We start from the raw sequence: 23,232 nt of genomic DNA, 5'->3' as shown, positions 1-23,232 counted from the left end.
GTGCAAATACAATAAGGTGCTCTATTCTTTGTGTGAGAGAGCCAAGTGTGAATTTGGGGCTTGCTGAGTCTTGTGAGAGTACTACTATTGTGCTGCTATTGTAATCTCCTTATTTTATAGTGGAACTTTCTCTGTAGCCGCCTATGGATGTAGGCAATTGCTGAACCATGTAAAACCTTGTGTCTATTATTTTCTTCTCTCTTCTTTAATCTTGCATTAGTGGGTGTATTTTCATAACAATGGGAGAGAGTGGGACTTTTTTTTTTTTTTGATAGTCTAGAGAGTGGGACTATTACTATAGCACTAGCACTGCTGCTATGTCCATGCTTGTATTTGATATTGCTATTATGTCTATGCTTGTATTTAAGGGTGTGCATGGGTCGAGTTGAGAAGTTTTTTCAATCTAACCACACCGTGGTGAGTTAAAAAAAAAAATCCAACTCAACCCAACCTATCACCAACACCAACACCATCAATCCTATACCTACACATAAACAACAATATAGAGATTGAGAGAAAGAGAAAAGAGAAAAGAGAGAAATACCTCTTGAACGTTAGGGTGCTCCATTGTTGGAAATTGGGCAAGACCTCTCTCTCTCTCTCTCTCTCGATACTATTGGAATATTGAAAATGCTTTCTGAGGGAAACAGTGATTTGGGAGGAGGGAGAAGGGTAAGGCAGCCAGTAATATACAACTACGACCTCATTTTGTTTTGTTTTTTATTTCGTTTTCTTTTTGGTTGTGGTTTTAAAACATTTTGACTACTATTTCCCTCAAATCATTTTTTAATCAAAACATTTAAAAAAAATAAGTTACCAATTGTTGGTTTAGTTGGGTTTTTCTTCTTTTTTTTTTCTTTTTTTTTTATACTATTTTTTATGCAGTTTTTGTATACATTCATATATAAAATGTCCACAACATTTTTACAATACTTTCACAATAAATCTTAGATATAAGTTGTTCCTAGTTATAATTTGAACTCACTACTGAAATAATTTTTTTGCCCGCTAATAATAGCTAGTAACAACCTACCACTAAGAATTTACTGTGAACATAACAATTCTTTTTTAGCTGCAATTTTGTCTAATTTATTTTTCAAATAATTAAGCTAGTATATCTTTTTTTATATTAGAAAATAAGTATATCAAACCTAATGAAAACTAGAAATGTTGATACGATTGGTTTATTATTTTAGGTTTTGTGTTTACAAATTATTTTTCTTAGAGTGTTTTGAGAATTTGTAATCAAAATTGGTTTTTTAAGTGTCTCCCACAAAAAAAAAAATGATGAAATTTTAAGCACATTTTTTTTTTACTAGATCCTTCTTCTCTTCAAAGAAAATTTAAAAACCAACAACAAAAAAACAATCGGTCAAGCCTTCCACTGCAACGAAATCACCAATTGACCAACACAATTAATAATTAATAAAAATGAGCATTATTACAAATTAACAAATACAATAAAAACTTGAGATTCAAAGTGTGGAGTTATTTAGAATTGAAGGTTACTAAGAGTTGAGAGAAAAAAAAAAAAAAGAATTTAGCAAAAAAAGAATTGCTACAAGAGATAGTATGGAAAAATATGGCGATGCCTTCTTTTATGGATAAATGCACTTCTTATAGAAGTGTATACTTTAGGAATTTTCTCCTTAGCACCTTGTCATTGATTATCTTGTTAATTATTTGTTGTTATCATTTTGTTTTTTATTTTCTTTTGGTCATGAAAGACATTTTTAGGTTTTTGAATCACTTTTGGACTTGGATGATAGTAAATATACACCGTAAGGATAAATGGTCCATAATTGTATATTAGGTCGTAGGTCTTGTCCGAGAGCGTCTGTTAGTCCGAGGACCAGAAGATAACAGGGAAGAAGTGCGAATCAAAGTGCACGGACAAACTATGAGTGGGAAAGTTTGGGGAGGTAGTCCGAGGAGGAATGCCTCCTCGACTAATCAGGGCAGAGGTCAGAGGGTTCGATCTACCACAAGAGCAACCTTCCGGAAGATTCTATTGGTAAGGATGAGTATTAAGGGAGCATAGGAAAAAAGGAGAGCTGAGAAATATCAAAGGGAAAGCTGCTACCACCACTAGGGGTGTCCACACAACCCAGTGACCCGCTCAACCCGCCAGACCCGCCCGAAACCGATCGACCACCACCAGAACCGATCAACCCGACAGTCGCCGGCGGGTCACCACCCACTAAACCCGATCCCTTCGGGTCGGCTGGCGGTTTTCTTCCCCAAAAACCCGAGCCACCCGACCCGACCAATGTAAAATACAAATCCGGCAACTCCAGCAAGATCAAGCTCAGATTTGAGGAGATTCGGCGAGATCTTGAACATATTTGGTGAGATCCGGCAAGATTCAAGGAGATCCAAGCTTATTTTGGCGAGATCTCGACCATTCTTTGTGAAATCCAGCGAGATTCGAAGAGATCCAAGCTTATTTTCGACGAGTTTCGAGGAGATCCAAGCTTATTTTGGCGAGATCTCGACCATTGTTGGTGAAATCCGGCGAGATTTGAAGAGATCCAAGCTTATTTCCAGTGAGATTCGAGGAAATCCAAGCTGATTTCGGCGAGATCTCAACCATATTTGGTGAAATCCGGCGAGATTTGAGGAGATTCAAGCATATTTCGGCACAAATGTACTGAATTTTTGAAGATTCCGGCGACTCTCTGAACCAACCAAACCGACTTGACCGATTGACGCCGGTGGTCGGTTTTGGGTCCCTCCGCCTTCCACCTGACGCCGGCGGGTCGAGTCGAAAACCGACCCGACCCGACCCGAGGACACCCCTAACCACCACATTAAATACTCCGCAGCTAACCCTCTAGTCGCATTAATGTGGAGGTGATACCTGAGCAGTAGCCAGCAGCTCTACAACTACTTCCAAAGACTTCAAGAAGGTGCTGATGGGACAAGGATAAAATCCAGCAACTTGCCCTACACGTGGAGGGTGAAGATGAAGAAAAACAGAGTATATAATAGAGAAAGAAGTCCCTTATGAAGGGGCCCGAAAAAAAAAGGGAGAAAAGGGAACATTGTAGTACCAAGAACTGTACTTATAACCAAATTCAAAAGAAATATATATAAGACTTGGTCTCCTCGAATAGTGTTGAAGACAATTTTCTTTAAGCAAAACCATTTTATTCTTGCTTTCTTGTCATCTGGGTTTACTACAATTATTATCTCACTCATTAGAGCCTAGTTTTCCAGCACACTCTCTACAAATTCATTGTATTGGACTCTTTGAGCCTAGATCATTTTTCCTTCAGGCTTAGACACCAAATTGCGCCCTTACATACATATTCTTTGTATTTTATTTTACTCTTTTATGTCGTTATTAGTCTTTGAACCATTTTTGGATGAATTCTCTTTGTTTTAATTGATAAATAAAAAGTACATTTCCCTATAGAAGAAAGCACCACTATATTTCTCCATACAAACTCTTGTAACCTTTATTCCTCATTTTTTCTCTCATTTAGTTGTACCTTATATTCTAGATATCAACAGTGCCGACTTAACACTAAATACAATTGATGCAATCGCCTAAAGCCTCAATTAAAAAAGGTCTCAAATTTTAATTTAATTAAGTCTAAATATTAGTCAATAAATAAAATAATATTTTTTTTATCAAATGAAAAACAAGGAAAAAAAAAGAGAGATAAAAATGCTACTTTCACAAAAATTTTTACAACAAATCCTAAGTAAAAAGTTGTTACAGACTGTTATTGATAGTAAAAAAATAATTTCAATGATGGATTCTATTGTGGATGTAGCACTTCTTTTAAAAAAAAAAGCAATACAAAAAAAAAAAAAAAAAAACTCAACATTTTTCGCATTAGTTGAGTTGACAAATTTTAACTAGTTCTCACGTAGGTCCACCACTAACATCACTCTTTTACTTACCACTAATCTATCATTTTATCACATCAATAGGTGTGAAAAGTTTTGTCAAAATTTTTGTGTCCATAGATTTTCTATAAAAAAAATTTCTATATGGTTCATGTTAATTAGTAATAATTTTGCATCTAAAACAAGATAATAAATTTAAATAATATTTATTTTTTTTAAGTCATATATATATATATATATATATATATATATATATATATATATATATATATATAATGCCTCAATTTCATTTTTCACCTTACACCCCCAAATGTGTCAAATTGCCCTGCATCTCAAAGTTTAAGTGTAAATGTTTTAAAGCTTAATAATAATATTTTGAATTTCAAATTCATTATCGTGGTCTATATTGCTAAGGAGCAAACACCCTAGGTTAAATTTGAACAAACCAAAATTTAACTTAATTCATATGCCAATTTTCCTTGAGTTATTCATTTATTTAAAAAGACATGCTCTAAATCCAGGGGCGGAGCCAGGGGGTCTAGGGGGGGCACTTGCCCCTGGCCCACCAAAAAAAAATTAGGTACTTAAGAGATATCCTAATTTTGCCTTGTGATGGTTTCATTTTTTTTTCTTCAGTCCTAAACGTATAGAGTACATGAAGTGAACTTGATCTAAACTCCAGGAATGAGACCAACACTCTTGTGACTATTGGGTATTAAAGTCTTTGAAAACTGGGCTATATTCTCCTTGTGTTACACATCTTCTTATTATTATTATTATTTCCTTTAGTGCAACATGTCTTAGTCTCTTAGGGTATTGATATCGGTTAGCAGGTAGGCTATGATATGCAGTTCTATAGTATACTCTATTTTTTAAGAAGTAATAGTATTATTCTATTATTTTATTTTAAATTATGTAGGTCTTATTACATTAAAATATCACTAAAGTATGTGTATTATTTTTTTTATATCAAGTAACATACATATACATGTCCTAATGAATGTTCATAGTGTATATAAATTTTGCCCCCCTGAAGTCAAATCCTGGTTTCATCGCTGTCTAAATCACTTATAGTTTGTGCTTGAATGAATAAATAACACAATGATATATGAAGTTTGAAAATGTCATGCAGGATGTAAAATTTCACTCTTTAAAAAAAAAAAAGAGAATCTCACAAGGTTTAACTTTAGTGCACTATATAATACATATATTGATAAATAACATGCATCATTCTTTGACGAAGGTTATATTGAAACCTTAATCCACGTGAGTAACAAATTATAGAATAAGCAAACTTTGAATAAAGCCATCCTCATCTAGTTTTCCACAATTTTTTTTTTTTACAAGATAGAAATTTTACTCTATTCTATTATAATCTATGTGTATATGCGTGTGAAATTCCCTCTTAGAGACTTGAACCCCAACTCTTGCCCCTCACATTTCACAAGCACTTATACTTATGAAGCTTGATGCGGTGGTTAATTTTCCACAAACTTAAAAAAAAAAAGAGAAAATACAATAATTTAATATGATAATTAATATCCAACAACAACATTAAATAGAATACCACTAACATATCACACGTGATACCCAACGTCCTTCGGATTATAACACTATGATCACACATGAGTAAGATCCACTAATATCGCTCAAACTTGTACCCAAGAATTTATTATGCATACCTAACCAACCTCACAGAACACTCTTCATGTACTAGTTACTACTCTCTCCTACCTCTCTCTCTCTCTCACACACACACATTCATTTCTTAAGACATCCATTAATTGATTTCAAGGGCACTTAGGCTTGCCCTTGTTATTCTTCTTGTCTCTGTAGCAAGGGCACTCATGCTTGTTCCCATAAGTCCCAGAAGGAACACATTTGCACTCCTCACAGCATATCCCACAATACTTCTTGCATCGATCCTGTACCGCTGCTTTTGAGCACCTGTTTGCGCATTTCTTGGTGCAAAATCCTTCACATTGCCCACAAGAATAGCTGTAATTAGTAAATGAAAAGCAAAAGACTAGAGCTAACTAGGAAAAGAAATGTCTAATATTCCAAAATGATTCAAAGGTACATTTTGTTAACGGGTGCTTGAATTAATGCATTGGTTAAGGAAGAATCGATCGAGTGAGTATAGCTAAAACAAATCAGTAAATACTCATTTAACTAAATTTTGTACGACTCCTTAAAAAAAAAAGTTAATCAATAAATAAAGATAAAATCACAAAAATGAAAAACAAAAGAAAATGGTGTATTTTTATGAAGTGCCTGCAGATACGGCAGCCCAAATGAGGTTTCCGTATTTTCTAGGTGTTTTTGGAACAGAGTACAAGAGAAATTAACATGGCCATTTATGAAAGAATAACACTCATTAATTACCTGACTTAGCCATGGCAGGCTCCAAGAAAGAGGAGCTTAGGAGAAGAGTACAAAGCAGCAGGGTGGCAAAGAAGAGCTTCATCCTTATGTGATCAGAGCTGCAAAAAGATGTAGCAATTTATGTTACAGAAAGTATGAGAATGATTGAGAGAGAGTTCAGCAGTGAAGAGGGTGAGAGCTGTAAGTGGACATTTATAGTGAGGGAGAGAAAGAGAGCAGACAACTTAGGATGTGGAAGATGAGTCTAGAAGAGTGAGTAAATATGAATAAATAACTCATAAAAGTGAGGGAACAGCTGGAGCATTTGGAAGGTCTTTAATAATAGTAGGGACCTCGGTAGCAGAGAGTGGAAAAGATGAGCTGTAGTTAAGGTTCTCTGAATCTCAGACTCTCTGCCCACGCGTTTTCTGCAGCTTGAAGGTTGCTTGTGCCTCGTGGTCTTGTCTGAATGTGCCCCCAGCCATGAAAGAAATATGCTATTCCTTTCCCATTTTCAACTTTCCATAAAAATGAAGCTAATGGATAGATGGTGATGGGGATCGACGTTAGTGCTGGGCTAAAAGTTATGGTTATGATAATGAGTGTTTGTGCAAACTCATCAACCTCGTGGTAGTAATGAATAATACAACGCTGAGACCTTGATAAGACTATTATTGCGAACATAACATATTCGTTAAAGAGGTACTTTTTCAACTGAACAAAATTAAGTAGTATGTGAAGCGATAAGAGAGATCCTACTACCAAGCTACACCTTGCTGTGGTAAATTTATGGTTATAATCTATGCACAATTTGTCACCTCCCTAAGATGTAAAGCAAAATATATTTCTTAATAGCAACTAGCAAGAGACGAGTAATCCTAGGGAATGATATATTTCATAATCTTTTCCTAAATGTAACAAATTGCAACCGGTAATTAAGAACATAGACCCACCACTGCCATTATTATTCCATCTACCACTTATAACTTGTGTATATTTACTCAACAACAAACAACCTAAAGATTCTCATAAAAAAATAAAATAATAAAATAAAACCTAGAAATAAGGGCATTAAAAGTAATGATAGTCACACTTTCTATTACACACTTACCGTACACACTAGACAATTTTAAAACATGATTTCCATTAAAATTATGAAATCATGTGACACGATTTCACAGTTTGGCCAAAAACACAATCTCAAAAAAGAGTGTGAATAAAGTGTGTAATAAGATTTTTAATTAGTTTATACACTAAATTTTTCTTGCAAAAAAAAAAAGAAATTGGTCACGTGACGAAAGAGTGATCAAATCAAAAAGCTCGTCCCATGAACTTCATGAATTGACTAACCTCAAAAGCTGTTCAATAAATGGAAATCACAAAGATCATTGTTTGCTTGTTTTCTCTCTCAAAGTTGCCCGCATGAACGTCCTTTAGCAGGTCCAACTTACTTGGCACAATACCAACATTGTTAATGCTCACAAGACAAATAAGAAAGTTATGAAAAATGATATGATCTTAACCTTTTTTTAATAATTAGAATGTGCATATAATGTTTCAAAATAGACTTAGACTAGTGCAATTCTCTTTATTTAAAATGAGAAACTTTATTAATTTATAGGTCCTTGATTTATAATCTGTCTTATTATTTCAGAAAAAGAAAAATGAACTTTCAAATAACTAAGCTCTGCCTTACTTAAAAGGCTTTAAGATTTTGCTATATGGATTTTTTCTCATAGGATAGAAGTGTATTTTTTAGTTAAGTAGCTACTTGACTGAATCTTAAGAGGGGAACCCAAGAAACAGCAACTAAAGTACTGTACCTAAGTTTTGTCCGTACTTAAAATTGCCAATATCTTTAACATCTGGATTTGATATCACAACTTATATACTGAAAAATATAAATATTTATAATTATTAGTCACCTGCTTCTACAGATCACAGAAAGCATGTCATTCGTGATATTAGTTCCATGCTCTATTACTTCTTTCCTTCAAACGTTTCAAAATATTTGTTTTGTCCATTAAAGTCACACTATAAAAGCATTGGAGATTCTCTAACTTGCCTGAATATATGGCTAAAGAACAAGCATTCATGAAAGTTACTGAACTTGATTGTGTAAGGATTATAACAGAGCGAAATCCACCTTGACTTTTGAGTTCACTTAACAATAAATAAAATAAAATAAAACACAATTATAAAAAGAACAGAAAAATAATTTTTAACCATTCATTATCAGTTGTAGCATTGTCTCTCTAGTTACTGTACATGACTTTCTCTATTAAGATTCTCTAGAAAATTTGCCCACCTAATGATAGTAACCATCTGTTTGTGAATTAACCTGTATTCTTATTGTTTAAGATTCCATCTTTCTAAGATTCATAAGAGACCCAGTCAGGCGTGCAACTAACTGGAAAACAACCAGAGCACTCGAATAGTTTCCTCAATTCTTCACCAAAACTTAAAAAGTGACATTGACATCCTTGAAGATGATGTTAAAGTATTTTAAGCACCAGTAGCTGTATTTAGGGTTGAGGAAGGGGAAGGAGAGGATATCAATAAGATTTGATCCCACATCATTTTCATTTGCTACCATTCGCCACATGAACAAGAACTAGGAGGAGGGAGGGGTTGTTAAGATTTGACCTATTGTTGGTCATGTATTAACTACTTGAGAAGACCCATAGACGTTTAGAAGAAAATTAAGCAGGATCTGCAACTTTCCCATTTCCAACATGCTTCACGTTCCACATGCGGTGACCCACTGTCTTTTTCCAGAGAGTATAATGATGAAAACTGCATCTCACTTCAGGACATTGGAAGATGAACAGGACGTAGAAAGGAAGCCACAAATGTGGATCATTCCAATTTTGCATGGTCAGAATCAGTTGCACAAATCGACACTGAAAAGATAATGTACCTACAACTTATATGTTTCACTCCAGGGCACAGCCTGTCTGCCAAGGCTACAACTGATTATAGAAGAAAACTAGATCCAACTAATGGTTCCAAAAAACTGAGACTAGCATCTTTCCTGCAGAAGTAAATAATTTTTTCCAATAAGTTTCCATTGCCCTCCACCATTTGATTTTGATGAAATCAATTCCTTTTAATCTTCCCTTTGAAAAAAGGAGAAAGCCACGACTCTGTATTCTGTACAATAAGAAGATTGTCTAGAACTTTAGAACACAGCACATATTGACGCTGCAATTACTTACAGGCATCCATAAACAAACTGGAATACAGGAACCCCTCCTTTCCCAATGACTTGTCTTCTTGAAAGTTATATAACTTACACTAGGTACATGAATTGTTCAATACATTAAAAACGTGTATATAAATATATATATATATATATATATATATATATATAAAGAGAGAGAGAGAGAGAGAGAGAGAGAGAGAGAGAGAATGCTAGTGAGGGTATACACTGTACACTCACCTATCACAGGCTGCCACACATCACACAATGCCCAGCCAAGCACATATCCCCTGGAGAACAAAGTCAGTGGTGAGTGTCCAACAGTTGCACATTTGCTAGTACTCAGAAAACAAATTGCTACATGTAAACCAATACTAACCTGGATGATCCGTCTCAGTTAGCATACAAATGGGAAGTTAAAGAACCTGCATTTACTCTGTACAAAAAAAAGGGATAAACGTCAACCTCCCATACTATTGGATGGGCAGGAATGCCGGCTGTAGGAGTGTTCCTTTGCATAGTCACTTGATGCTAGCAAGTTGACCTGCACATTTGTACCTTAGATATCTTAGATTTCATAGAATGGCAAACATTTAACAACATAAAATAAACAAGGCCGGACTTATACCTTGACAATCTCAGACTTCGAGCCTGGACGTAGATATGCTGCTAAGATACTCATGTTGAAATCCTGGGTGCAAGGACATTGAATGAGAAGGAGAAATAAAAGTTCTTCCCAATAGTGGAAACACCGTGATTGATACGACAAGTTTGCTATTAAATAATAATAATAAAGAGAAAGGTCTAGAGGTAGCTAGGAAAATGGGTTGGATTTCCACAGCTAAGCTAACTGATATTCCTGCATACTGTTTTAGTGTTCATTAATGGGGCAAAACCTGACCCAATAATTGCCCACTCAGATTGTCTAGGTCAACAAATTCTTTAATGGCTTGATTGATTGTTCAATGAAATCTGATGGCTCTATGCATATCTCATAAGGAATTTAATGACAAATTCATCATCTTATAAAATGTTAGACCCTTGAGGCTCAAGATAGGTGGCTGCATGCAGTTGCATCTTGTACCCATGCCACATCTTGTACCCATGCCAGCCACACATACTTATGTGCATGAGGGAGGCATGCTATGGGCTGAGCAAGGTGGCTTTGTGATGTTTGGACAGCAGTAGGCTATGCTGCCACTTTCGTGATGCATGCTTACAAAATTTGGCTAAGTTGTGGGCTTGTGGCATGATGGTGGCCTTGTGCTTGTGCAAGAACTATGGTCATGACCGTCAGGTTGCAGGCTAGTGTCTGCTATGGGAAGCGTGCACAGTAACATGCCGTGGTAGCCTTTTGTGGGCTTGGCCATGAGCAAGCTGAAGTGTAGTAGGTGTGCTACTTGAGTGCAAAGCAAGCTGAGCTGTCAGAGTGTGTAGCATGTTGGATTAATGTTGGAAAATCATGGCTCGACTGTGGCTGGCTTGACAGTGTATGTCCAGGGTGCATATTGGTGGTGATGACGTTGGGCTGTCAGCTGAGTGACCAACTTGGTGGCGGCACTGGCACAGGCCAAGCCTTCCACTGGGTGTGCATGGATCAAGGTTGAGTTTTGGGTATGTGCTTGGGCTACAAGGTTGGTGTGGATGGCTTGTAGTGTGCGGAACATGTGCACAACCTGTGCACGTATTCAACAAGTGGCAGAAACATAGAAGAGCAAGTACATGCGCACAATCTGCTGATAGTGCACTCTGTCTCCAAGATAGTAAGCAATTATGTCCAAGTCAGATTTGTGCTTCAAGCCCAGGGGATTATTACTTGGTAACTACCATTGACAATTATTTCCTAAATAACCCTTAAAGTTATTGGGGGTGTCAACATGAGGAAGAGAGGAGAAATGTTACAAACCCATGGGTAGGACTCACCCTTGAAAACCGGCTTGTATGGAGAGGATGCCCAAGAGCTTATAAATGCACGATTAAGCTTACACTTAACCAATGTGGGACACTAGGATCATAACATACCATCACGCTCCGTAGTCGACGTCCATGATAGCTCACTCTAGCGACACTTACCGGTTGATTGCCCTTTTTCTTTTTGGTGGCTCCACTCAACTATCAGTGATTTTAATCCAGCCTCTAGGTCGTCCCTTTCGAGATCTGACCACAAAGCCGCAACTCATTTGATCCCATACTCAATGAGCTACACCCGATTAATCGGGGTGATGGTTGGCTCTGATACCAAATGTTACAAACCCATGGGTAGAACTCACCGTTGAAAACCGGTTGTAAACGCATGGCTAAGCTTACACTTAACCAATATGGGACACTAGGACCATAACAAGAAACAAGGAGTGTTATTAGGGAAAACGGAGTAATCTCTGTAACCCTGTGAGTGGTGTAAGCCCTGGTTGATTTTTACTTAGACAGAACCTGAGCAAGTGTTGTGCATAAAAGAGCCTGTGTCCTTTGTACTTTGAGGTAAAGTAATAAAATTTAGGAGTTCACTCCTATAAACTCTTAGTGTGCTATGCAGAGGAAAAAAGAAAGGGTGTTAATGGGGGAAAACAGAGTAATCTCTGTAATTGTGTGTGTATTGTAGGCCTTAGTGTGCTTTTCATGAAAGAGAGCCTTTGTGTGCTTTGTACTTCGTGGGAAAGTAATAAATTATTTTTGTGCTATGCATGTGTATATTCATATAAACTGTTGTTTAGTTTTCTCGTGTGACTGTTGTTTATTGCAAGCCTGGCTGAATTTTTTACTAATGCGAAACCTAAGTGTTTTGTGTAAGAGAGCCTTAGTGCCCATGTGGTAATGTGGCTTCAAATTGCAATTTTTTTTTGAAAAGTAAACAATTGAAACTAACACAAAGAATGTAGTTCTCCAACGTCCAAAAGCAAAATATAGGTGGCAATGTCCAACTGCACTTTTTCAAAGCACAGCTTTTTTAAGATTCACTTATTTCTAGGTAGAACTGTTTTAAATAATGTCATTTTCAAAAAGCTAAAAAATAAGTTATACCAAATGGACACTTAGTGTTCATTTAAGAATAGCTTATCTAGCTTTTTGCTGAAAACTTCTAGCTGTAAGTGTGCTAAAGTATACTTGTACCTTAAAAAAATTTGAAATTAAACCAAACTTTTTTTTAGATAAAACTAATTCTTAAAAGCTTATTTATAATTTTGTATTTGATGACTGCCATTCTTGAATTGTCCCATTAATGGTAATAGATTGGTCTTCCAAATGACATGCAATTGGAAAGGAATTTCAGAGATAGCTAAACTAACAGATAAAAGATAAAATAGGTCACAATAGCGGAGAACTTGACAAGTGTCACTTGATAGGCTGAATCGAGAAATGATTTACACGATAGATATGTAAGAATATGTAAATTACATGCCTGAATTTACTAGACTCTTATTATTTAAAAACAAAATAATATACTACTTAATTTTTAGTTAGTACTTAAACGAAATCTAACAAGAATATTTAGAAACAAGTTGCTTTAAACAATAAAGATATTTTTATTTTAAGATGAGTAATAAATATATAGATTAGGCACAAAATGAGGACTCAACCCTAGTACACAAGAAGTGTACAAAGGATGAACCAAACAAATCCTCCCCCACCCCCAAAAACCCCCCAACACCAAAAAAAAGGGAGAAACCTAAAGTTCAGCTGATCTAAAAATTCTAAATAATCCATCCTGGAAGTTGATGTAGCACCTATTCCCACTCATGTAAGGAACATAAGAATATCATATTTTGTGAAGGGATAAATCAAAATCTCAAATTAAGAATATCCTCAAAACATGCATCAAAAGAAGTCAAGACAATTTTCAAGAGCTAAACAGGAAGAGGAAAAATATATATAATTACACCCCACAATTGTATGGAACACATTTGATGAATCAAGCATAGAAGTTATGTTATCATAAGATTGTTAACTGGAAGGGAGTAACACGTATTTTATTGACACTGTGCATTGGCAATTTCAATGTTGCATCAACCATGATGACCAGTAAATGTGAAATCTGAGCGTAATTGTTTTAGGGAAAGAACACTACTCTAATATATCATGATGGAACACTATCCAGGGAAGTAACAGAATTGGCGAACCAATATCTCAGAAAGAAACTTCTCAATAAAAATAAGCAAAGGAAAGGAAAATAATCATCCATCAACATGTCCAAAACATCAACTCTATGCTTGAAACAAATAAAATGGCAAAACCTGAAATAATTTCATAAATATACTACACATTTACTAAAAGAGGTTTCAGTATATGCATATCAGTAGTAAAATGAAGAACTCACTCTGAAAGGATCACCCCTCAAAGATTGCACAAACATAGACCCTGAGCCACTTCCCTGCAGAATAAAGGCACTAATCTCAAAGCTGTCCTCAAAATAGTAATTGAACTTGAACAGCACAATGTAGCAAATGGACATAATTTCTTCAGTATATGTTTTTTCAAAGGGATTGGGAGTTCATTAGGGAGGTGAAGCATTTCCTGGTACAGAGTTCGAATTTGTATTTCATTTTTTTTTTTTTTTTTGGTTTGCCTTTTCTTGTCTTGATAGAGTTTCACTTTACCTTTGCAATTGCCAGTCCAACTTTACCTATCTACAGTATCTCCTTCACTGTGTTCATATATGATGAAAACAGAGGAAAGAGAAGCTCAGACCTTTTAGTTTTGCTTGGTAATTACATATACATTTAGTGGATCTTAAACTCATGACCACACCTCAACCATGCTTTTACAAGGTGAGAAGATCAAACCAGTTAATACTGCAGGTTCAGCTTACCCCAGACAAACTTTCAGCAAAACCCTTGTACTCTTACATTTACATTTTAATTTTGTTCCCATCTAACCTTGTTTGTGTTTAATTGCTAGGGTTAAAAATAATTATCCTAACACACATAAATATTATTTATATCTGTGGGTAATTACAGTGAGATCCTATTTTGCCCCTGCACTAATGCACCCTCATAATTTTTTATTATTTATATATTCTTTTACTTTGAAAATTTTAACTACATCCTATTCTGTACTTTAAATTTTGTCATTTTAATTTTAACTAATTAGTGAGAACTTTTTGAGAAATTAAAAGATGAAGAAACCACCAAATGCTACTCTCTTTAGAGGGGTATAGGTATATGCATCCATATCCGTAAGTGGTTCATACATTATGATACCTCAAAGTGTGACACAAACCAAGTAATTATAAGGACTGAGGTACCTCTAAAGATATATCCCTAAGACGCCTTCCAGTTTGAGCACAGCAAATGCGGACTACATGTTCATCACAACTCCCGCTGATAATATAATCCCTTCCATTCATGTAATACGAACGAGTGTAATTCTGAGAGCTTCCTGTAGAAGCTATTTCAAACTTCAAGTGAAGCCTCCCATCAACAGCCAGAAGTTGTCTAACCTGACAATGTCCACATGTTAGTCTCAAGTGTTAAATTCTTAAGAGATAATAATAATAATACTTATCAAAAATAATAATAATAATAATAATAATAATGATGATGATGATGATGATGATAATAATAATAATTTCATTAAACCATAAAAAAGAAGGAATACTCATCTAAAAAAGGCCTATATGCATAATCTAATAGACTAATACAATGATTAATTGCCTATATGCATAATGAAATCCACAACAATTAATAATGGAGTCCCCCTAAGCATACACTAAGGTATGGATTTACACCAAAAGGCAACAGAGTACACATCCTCCTAAGAACCCAGTCTGCACCTGCATCCACCACCAGAAAATATCCCTCATTTCTTTCATTCCAAATAGACCACCATGCAACAAATAATCTTCCACAGAAAACGCTCCATAGATGCCAAGGCGCTAGTATGCGTCCATATATCTAAGACTTTCCTATTAGAGTGCATAGAAACTTTGTCGTAGCCATATTGACATAAGCGCTTTCATGGCATTGGTTCAGGACCAAAAACCTAGCCTAACGAATATCAGGACCCCATAATATTGGGTGGTCTATGGCCAAAAACTACCAATCCTCAATGAGGGCTTCATATGATAGAAGAATAGAGCAAACAACTAAAGTTAGTAATTAAAAATTATGCATACAAAAGAAAGGGAAAACTTCACAAGGAAGAATTTTACAGGAAAAAGAATGTTGAATGCTGTTAATGAAAATTTCTATTTCAATGATTAGGTTCAAGACAGGTTCTAACCAAATTTCTTTTTAAATTAGATAATTGATATATGTGCCTGGACCAATCCCAATAATCATTTGAAGTCCAAGACTTGGGGGCAGAATTCCTGGGATGGGACCTAAGTATAAGTTGGATATTTGAGAACTTAGAAAGAAGAAAAATGACGCCTCCAACATGCTGTGAATTAGTTTAATCCTACCTCGTTGTCCACAGCTGACACAAGAAGATAATGATCATCTGGAGAAAAGCAAACCATCACATTTCCCCTAGAGCTTGAAGCAGTATAGCAAGGCCGTATTGGTTTCTGTCTCAAGTCCCACATCTTGACATCTTGATCAAAGGAAGACGTAGCAAAAAGTGAGGGAGAATAGTTGGCAAACTTCACAACATTAATATGCTCTCGATGCATATCAGTGAACACCTGTAAGCGTCTTCCACTGTTTATGTCATACAATGCAACATTTCTTGAGTACCCACTTGCTAGAAAAAGTTCATCCGCAGAGTTAACATGAACAGATGTCAACTGGTCGAAATCATCAAAGGTGACAAAACCAGCAGTGTTATATAGGCCCATATTTGTTGTTGGCATTTTCTGGATATCATACAATTTCAGTGTACCATTATCTGAACCAGCTATGAGCTGGCATTCACCAAGGGGGAAAAAACAAGAAAGAATTAGAAATTCCACATTCATTAGATATAAAATCAACAAGAAGCAAATGCTCTAAAAATGCACCAATAGTTAATGTCAAATGATAAAATACAAGAATGACTTCAATAATCCATGAAAATGCCCAAAATTTCAGGTGCAGATTTATCTAACAGAATTATATTCCCGAGAAATGGAAAATTTTCTGGAATTAACAAAATCCCCGAAGGCAGGTAGATACTTGTGTCATGAACTCTTAGAAAGTACAATTACAACCATTTCTAATCATGCTAACTCGTATCTAACATCCTGCTGTAAGCAGTTCTTGCAGTCACTAGACACAGAACACAACATTTCAGGTTTTTTAAATCAATCTATCCCCTGCATGGCTCCAATTAAGCATGACAGGAAAAAACAAAACATTCTGAAGTCTGATGATGTAGCAGTCTGCAAATATAACTGCAAAAATAATTGCGCAGAAAAGAACTTCTAACTGCAGTGTATGTACTAATAGAATAATAAAGCACAAGAATTTACTCTCTTTACCACATTCTCTGCAGGAATAATATACCTTGGAGGGATAGTTCTTGAGCCAACAGAGTCCCAACACACTGTTCATTGCACCAAGCGACGGTATATGACTAACAATTTTCTCTTTCTCATGGTTGACTACAACTACTTCGCCATCCAAAGTTCCAAAGACCATTAGGCTCGAATCAGATGGATGATACTCGAACTGCCTTGGACGAAAGCCCATACCTTCATCTCCCAAACCACTGCTTGAAATAGAAAGAGGGTGCAAGAAAGGCCAAGCTGAAGACCCAACTTTGGCAGCACAAAGAGATCTTGTATAAAAATATTTTGAATTTCCAGAAATATATGACGACTTTTGCTTTGGAGTCCGCATAGGACTTTGGCTTGCTCTTATTTCACGCTTCTGTAAGATACTAACAACGCTCTCTTTATGCTTTCTTCTGTAGGGTAGATACTCAAAGTATTGTGAAAAGGTGATTGTAGCCCTTTCCCTGTCATCCTCTCCGATAGGCAGGTTATCCAAGACTTTCAAATGGGGCAATGAAGTTATCATATATTCTCTATAGTATTTCTCAAAGCATATTGGTGAAGCATGACAAGAAATGAACTTCAAAGCGACATCTTCAATTTGCCTTGTAAAGGCACCAGCCAAAGACTCTTCTCCATTTTGGTTGTCTGATGTATCAAAAGAAACCTGCCGAAAAAGTTAGGAATTCATAAGTAAAGGACTCAAAAGGTGGGGTGAATCAGACAACAGAGATTAGTGTGCATGGGTGTGTTTAAAAGTATGATGCATGTATATAGACAACAATAAACTTGTGTATGTACATGTAACTACATGTGTATAACTTTAAGATCAATCCAATTTACAGACGAATTTTTTTTATCATGGGCTAAAATTGAAGCTGGTGGGGCTGGAGGTCATAAGGAAATAACAATGTCCACAGAAAATTCATGTCTGATGAAGCCATTTAAAAGAAAAAGAAAATTAAAAGATAACAAAAGAATCTTAGAATCCACAGCATTACAGAGGCATAAATCTAACATAGACCATAAAATGTGACAAGGCAAAAACACGAAGTAACAAACAAATATGCAATAAATACCTAGAATTAATTACAATCGGTACAATTTCTAAATAATGGAATATTTTCACTGCCTATCTTGCATTTCTTTTTCCATTGGTAACTGTCACACATACCCAAAAGATCTTGCCACAGCCTCACACTCCATCTTATTATTATGGAAGGAGGAAGTACTATTTGCGCTAGTCCTCATTAGCAAATGGCAATTATGATCATTTGAAACAATTATCTAATGAAAAATAACCATGTGGTTTACCTCATTCCGCTGATCAACCTGTCCATTCAACCCAGGAAAATCATTAACTAATAGCTCCCGGGAACCATATTCTTGCTGATGACTCGAGAAATCCACATCACTATCATCTGATGAATCCTCAATCACACTTTGAACTTCTTGATTTATAGCAACATCTTCAAACGAAAATAAATTCCTGAGAGCCTCTTCCGTGCTAGAGTCGTAATCAGTGAGTACACCAATATCGACAGATGAAGCTCTAATGTAAGAAGAGCTCTTTGGTTGACTGAAATCAGTTTTGTTATTTGACTTTCCATCAGATGAAGCAGCTGAAGGCCCAGCATCATTGCAACACAGCCAATTCTGAAACCGAAGTTCAACCAAACGAGGGAGTTTAGAAAGTGCTGCAATGGTTGTCCAAAGATTTGTAATTCTGGTTTCACACAATGAGAGGTGCGTTAAATTGGGCATGCAAATAAAACAATCCTCCTTGAAACTAGTAAGTGAAGTACTGAAGTCAAGATTTAGGGTGTGTATCTGCATGAACTCCCCCATCATGTTCAGCTTCCGGAAGTGTGAAGACCTCAAGGATAAAACTTGGCATGGCAAACCTCTCTTAGAGAGATCCCTGAGAGTGAAATTAAATTAACAGTGAAAAGTCATTTATCTTTGCAAGACCTATAGCTTCACAAACTTTGTCAATCAATACAATGTTTCTCTAAGCAATGAAAAAAGAACCAACTCTGTGTGCATCATTGCAAGCAGAAATCACTCTGAATGGGAACTTCAAGAGGACATATAATGTAAAAGGTACTACCAATGGAAACTTTAATGGGATATACATACTCACTAGATGCAAACTTAAGCAATGGAGGAAAGATTAAAAAACTGTCAACTAAGAAAAATATAAAAATATCCGAGAGAAAAACAGAAGATGCTTTAGCAATGCGATAATTAGTTTTAGACCCCACCATGCTTCAACATTCCTGATAAATATGGCATTATAGAAATACATAGACTTTGAATGCATCTTTATGACTGCCAAAAAATATTTATTTTTTCTTAAGTAACCTTCTAGTCACTTCAACATTCACCAAGAAGAAATTGTTGGTAGAAGTGATTAAAAGCAACGACTGCAAGAAAGTTCAGATGGTCAATAGCTTGAAAAGTCAGTTGCTAATTGGCAAACATAAGTTGTGGGAGCAGTTTACTAAACATAATAATGAAGGGTTCCATATCAATAAAGTGAGTTAAAAAGTGGACCATGTGAACATACTAAAAAGGGAATTTTCTTCATTACTGCCTCTCTTAATCTATTTAAAACCACTAATTCTTTTTTTCTTTTGAGAAGAATGGCGTTTTAAGATCTTTTTACAATTACCACTTACCTCAATTCCATTATCAAGATCCCATTTTAAGTTCCAGAATTTTATCTTCAGAGGTAGATTGGTAAAATTTACATTGGTGCCAGTCATATTACAAAAAGACTCGACACAAATATTATGAACCATAGAATGGATTCATTTTTTAGTACCTTGTGAAAGTCAATCCAATTCACTTTTAAATGTTATTGAAGTGCCAACACCAACTATCCCTGTCACATCCAAACTGAGCTCTTTGCCAATCAAAAGTTACTTGTTCTCAATTATCAAGTTTTAAATAGATTGAAATATCAAAAGGCTAAAATCATAGAGCCTCACTGTCTTATTATTTCTAAGATATGTAGCAAAAAGAAAACACAGATATTTACAATGAAATACTAAAAGACTATGCAAACTAAGCATGTATAAATACCGCAAGAAGTTCTTTCCAAATGACAAATCCTGGAGGTCAACTCGTCGAAGCTTTTGATTGATGACACGCATCAATGACAAAGCATATTCTCCATTCAATACGCATAACGATTCATTATGTACATCTATTGCTTGGATCTCTGAAGAATCAAGTTCCATAAATAAATCAAGAAGTGGAGGAAAATCAATATCTTTAATATCGTCCAAGAGAATCTCCAGGCTACATAGCTCCTGGCAGGCTTTTTTCACTTGAGCCTGAATTTCAAATAAAATATAAATAAATAAATAAACAGCAGTGATCAATTCGACTTCAGATTCTTCTAAAGGCATAGGCATATTGAGATCAGAAACAAAGAAAAGTGTCATTCCTGTAGAACCACTATCCAGCATACAATAAAACCAAATACAAAATTTGTGCCCAGGATATAAATTGCAAGTCATGGAACACGCTCAGGAAAATGTAAGAGATATCTACTCCTGTGCTGGACTCAACAAGAAATGGAGTAGTTAACATCTAAACATAACAAGACGACCGTGCATCAAAAGTTTTAGGAAGGCTCCCTCTACAAGTCCATGACAACTTAAGATATTGGGAAAACACAAAATTAAAGATATCTGTCTCAGATGATAAATTTGAGAACTGTTGCTTTTAATTTTTTTTAGATAAAAAATTTCACGTAGAGCACCCTCTCAAACTCTAAAGCAACTTGTTACAAATTTTTCATTTGTTCTCATTCCCTTTTTTTTTTTTTTTTTATAATTCAATAGTTACAGTGAGTATATTGGAACCCTGGACAACCGTTGGATACACCAGGACTCTAGGAGTGCCAATTGAGCTACAAGGCTCATTCCTATATGTTATTCAAGTAACAATCACATACATAATTTATGATGATGATGATGATGATGATGATGATGATAAAAATTCTTCATAACAACAAGAAAAACAGTGAGCCAATGAAAATATAATTGTTTTAAGAAATTGTGCATTTGAACTACTTAGGGTCAGACAATAATCAACACAAACCTCGAATAGGCTAGACAGAATTGTAGTATTAGGTAGAACACCATGTTTCCCACAAGAATTAATGTACCTAGAACCAATAGAAAGAGTAAATAATTAAAAATAGAGTAAATCAAGTATATGGTAAAAGTGATCGCATCAAAAGAAAAGTAACATCAATTAGCAAGTCAAGCAACTATCAAAGGAGACTTTAGTCTCTCACTACCATATACGTGACTTTAAAAACTGTCTCAGATTTGCAACTCTCAGTCCTCTAAGTTTTATTTGAGTGGATGAATGCTTCAGGGCAGTTTTCCTTTTTCGATTTACATGAGATGCTAAACATTTGTAATTTCTTCCATTGTTAGTTAATGGTATATTTCTTGTATACATCCCGTGGACATGGGTTACACCCCTTTAGTGCTTTTTAATCAATTAATTTCTAAAAGACCTATAGAATCATTCCACCTTGGAAGGATTTGTTTCTCCCAAACATGTCCATTCCCTATCTTTCTTCTGGTCCTTGACACCATGTTTAATATATCAAACCAAACCTGTTAAAACCCGAAATTCATCCAAATGGAAACAGACAGATTCCTTCTCCTTCTTTTTTCTTTTTTTTTTCTTTTCCAAAGGCTAGAGAACAATGAATACATGCCTACTAACCCATTTCAAAGAGCTCATTGTTCAAACATTTCTAAAGACCTCGGCTTGAGTTGAGACTCAGCTGCAACAACCAAATTACCAAACCCCAATTACATCACAGTGGCACATTGGGTACAAGTACAACCCCCGAAGCACCAAATGATAATCACATCTTCTATAATATACTAAATGACCATAACAGATTCACTTACACTAAACTAAACCAAATTTAAGATTTCAAATTTCAAATTTCATTTTCTAACCCCAGGATTTTCTAAATTCAAATGAAAATCCTTCCCATGAATCAACGCCAAAGAGTGAAATTTACTACTACTACTACTACTACCATACAGACTTTGCCTACAACCAGAAATTCAAATTTTCCAAAAACGAATTCGATGAACTACAACAAGAACAAAAACATAAAACATTAAAGAATACAAGGATTACAACTAGATTGAAATGCTGAATTACAATATCTCCATTAAATATTCAGACAAAAATTTAAAACAAAAAAAACAAAAACATGGAGGTAAAAGAGAAAGAAAACCTTTCTTCTAAGGTTGAGATATCGATTGCCATAGCGATTTGAGCTTCAACAATCGGAGCCTTTTGAATTATACTCCTAATTTATATAGCAGAAGAAGAAATAAAGTGTCGGTTTTTCAAACTTATATACATTTACATTTTTTTTTTTTTTTTATACGAACCAGACAGTGTGACAATTTTTTTTTTCTTTGTCTGAAAAGGAAGAAAAATTTTTTTTTTTCTTAAATAAAAATTTTTTTTTTTAAAAATCTTCTTCTTTTTTGGGCCGGACCACCTGCTTCGTGAACATTATGGGCTTTTTGGGCAGTACATTCTACATCTAGCCCTCTAAGCCCATTTCAAATGGAATGAATATTTCAATGTTGTAATCAAGTCAGGCCTGAGGTTTTTATTTTTTTTTGGTAAGATATCATTTTAGTCTCTAAATTTTACCAAAATTTTGTTTTTTCATTATTTAACTTTAAAAGTTCTTGTTTGTCCCTAAATTTTTAAAAAATTTATTTTCCATCTTTAAATTATTGAAAATATTTCATTTATGTCCTTAAACTTTTAAAAATAAATTATTTTTTCATCCTTAATCTATTTTAAAAAGTTATTTTTTCCATCCTTTTTTTTATCTCTAAACTATTTAAAAGAAATTTTTACAAATTTTAAAAATGAAAAAAAATCTTTTGAAATTTAGGAATCAAAAACAACATTTTAATAAAGCTTAAGGACCAAAATAATATTTAACTTCTTCTTTTTTTTTTTTTTTAGTGAGAGTAAGAGCTAGAGAGGAAGTAGAGTAAGATACATAAGCATAAATTTTAATTTCTACCTTTAAAAAGAGGACTTTGCCTTCGGGTAGCTTTTTAGATAAAGTTATACTTTATGACTTTAGATCTATATTATATGATTTGATCTTTGCAATGAACTAAGTAGCAACTTTTTAATCATGATTACTTTTAAATGGGTTTTTAAGGGATCAGCTTAGGGCCCAGGTGTCTATCGGACATGATAACTAGTCTTATCTCCTCACTAAGCTCTATTTCCTTTTGTAGGAATTTGAATTACCTCCCATTTATCTACTTATATCCGTGGTATTGGAAGAGGAAGGAGGAAGGTTTGTTCTAGTTAC

The 23,232-nt window shown here is 35.0% G+C and overlaps 2 protein-coding genes across 3 annotated transcripts; both read right to left on the bottom strand.

The window, feature by feature from the left end:
* Positions 1-5,365: 5,365 nt before the first annotated feature.
* LOC142642536 (snakin-1-like) lies at positions 5,366-6,449 on the bottom strand. Its single transcript, XM_075816915.1, has 2 exons — positions 6,244-6,449; positions 5,366-5,833 (listed from the first exon to the last, which is right to left on the bottom strand). The coding sequence occupies exons 1-2, from the start codon at positions 6,323-6,325 to the stop codon at positions 5,649-5,651; spliced, it is 267 nt and encodes an 88-aa protein (XP_075673030.1). The 5' UTR covers positions 6,326-6,449; the 3' UTR covers positions 5,366-5,648.
* Positions 6,450-8,397: 1,948 nt separating this feature from the next.
* Positions 8,398-22,288, bottom strand: LOC142642458 (protein DWD HYPERSENSITIVE TO UV-B 1). 2 transcript variants are annotated; one of them, XM_075816814.1, is made up of 12 exons: positions 22,117-22,288; positions 20,946-21,012; positions 19,920-20,173; positions 18,147-18,753; positions 16,843-17,499; positions 15,822-16,262; positions 14,664-14,858; positions 13,737-13,790; positions 10,053-10,115; positions 9,804-9,968; positions 9,665-9,714; positions 8,398-9,375 (listed from the first exon to the last, which is right to left on the bottom strand). In XM_075816814.1, the coding sequence occupies exons 1-10, from the start codon at positions 22,146-22,148 to the stop codon at positions 9,885-9,887; spliced, it is 2,454 nt and encodes an 817-aa protein (XP_075672929.1). In that variant the 5' UTR covers positions 22,149-22,288; the 3' UTR covers positions 8,398-9,375; positions 9,665-9,714; positions 9,804-9,884. The 2 variants fall into 2 exon arrangements, with proteins under 2 accessions (XP_075672929.1, XP_075672930.1); XM_075816815.1 differs by having other exon boundaries at positions 8,398-9,256.
* Positions 22,289-23,232: the final 944 nt, after the last annotated feature.

Source organism: Castanea sativa, chromosome 7, assembly GCF_040712315.1.
Source record: "Castanea sativa cultivar Marrone di Chiusa Pesio chromosome 7, ASM4071231v1".
NCBI classification, from domain to species: domain Eukaryota; kingdom Viridiplantae; phylum Streptophyta; class Magnoliopsida; order Fagales; family Fagaceae; genus Castanea; species Castanea sativa.
Note: the sequence above shows the minus strand (reverse complement) of the source record. Positions and strands in the feature narration are given on the sequence as shown.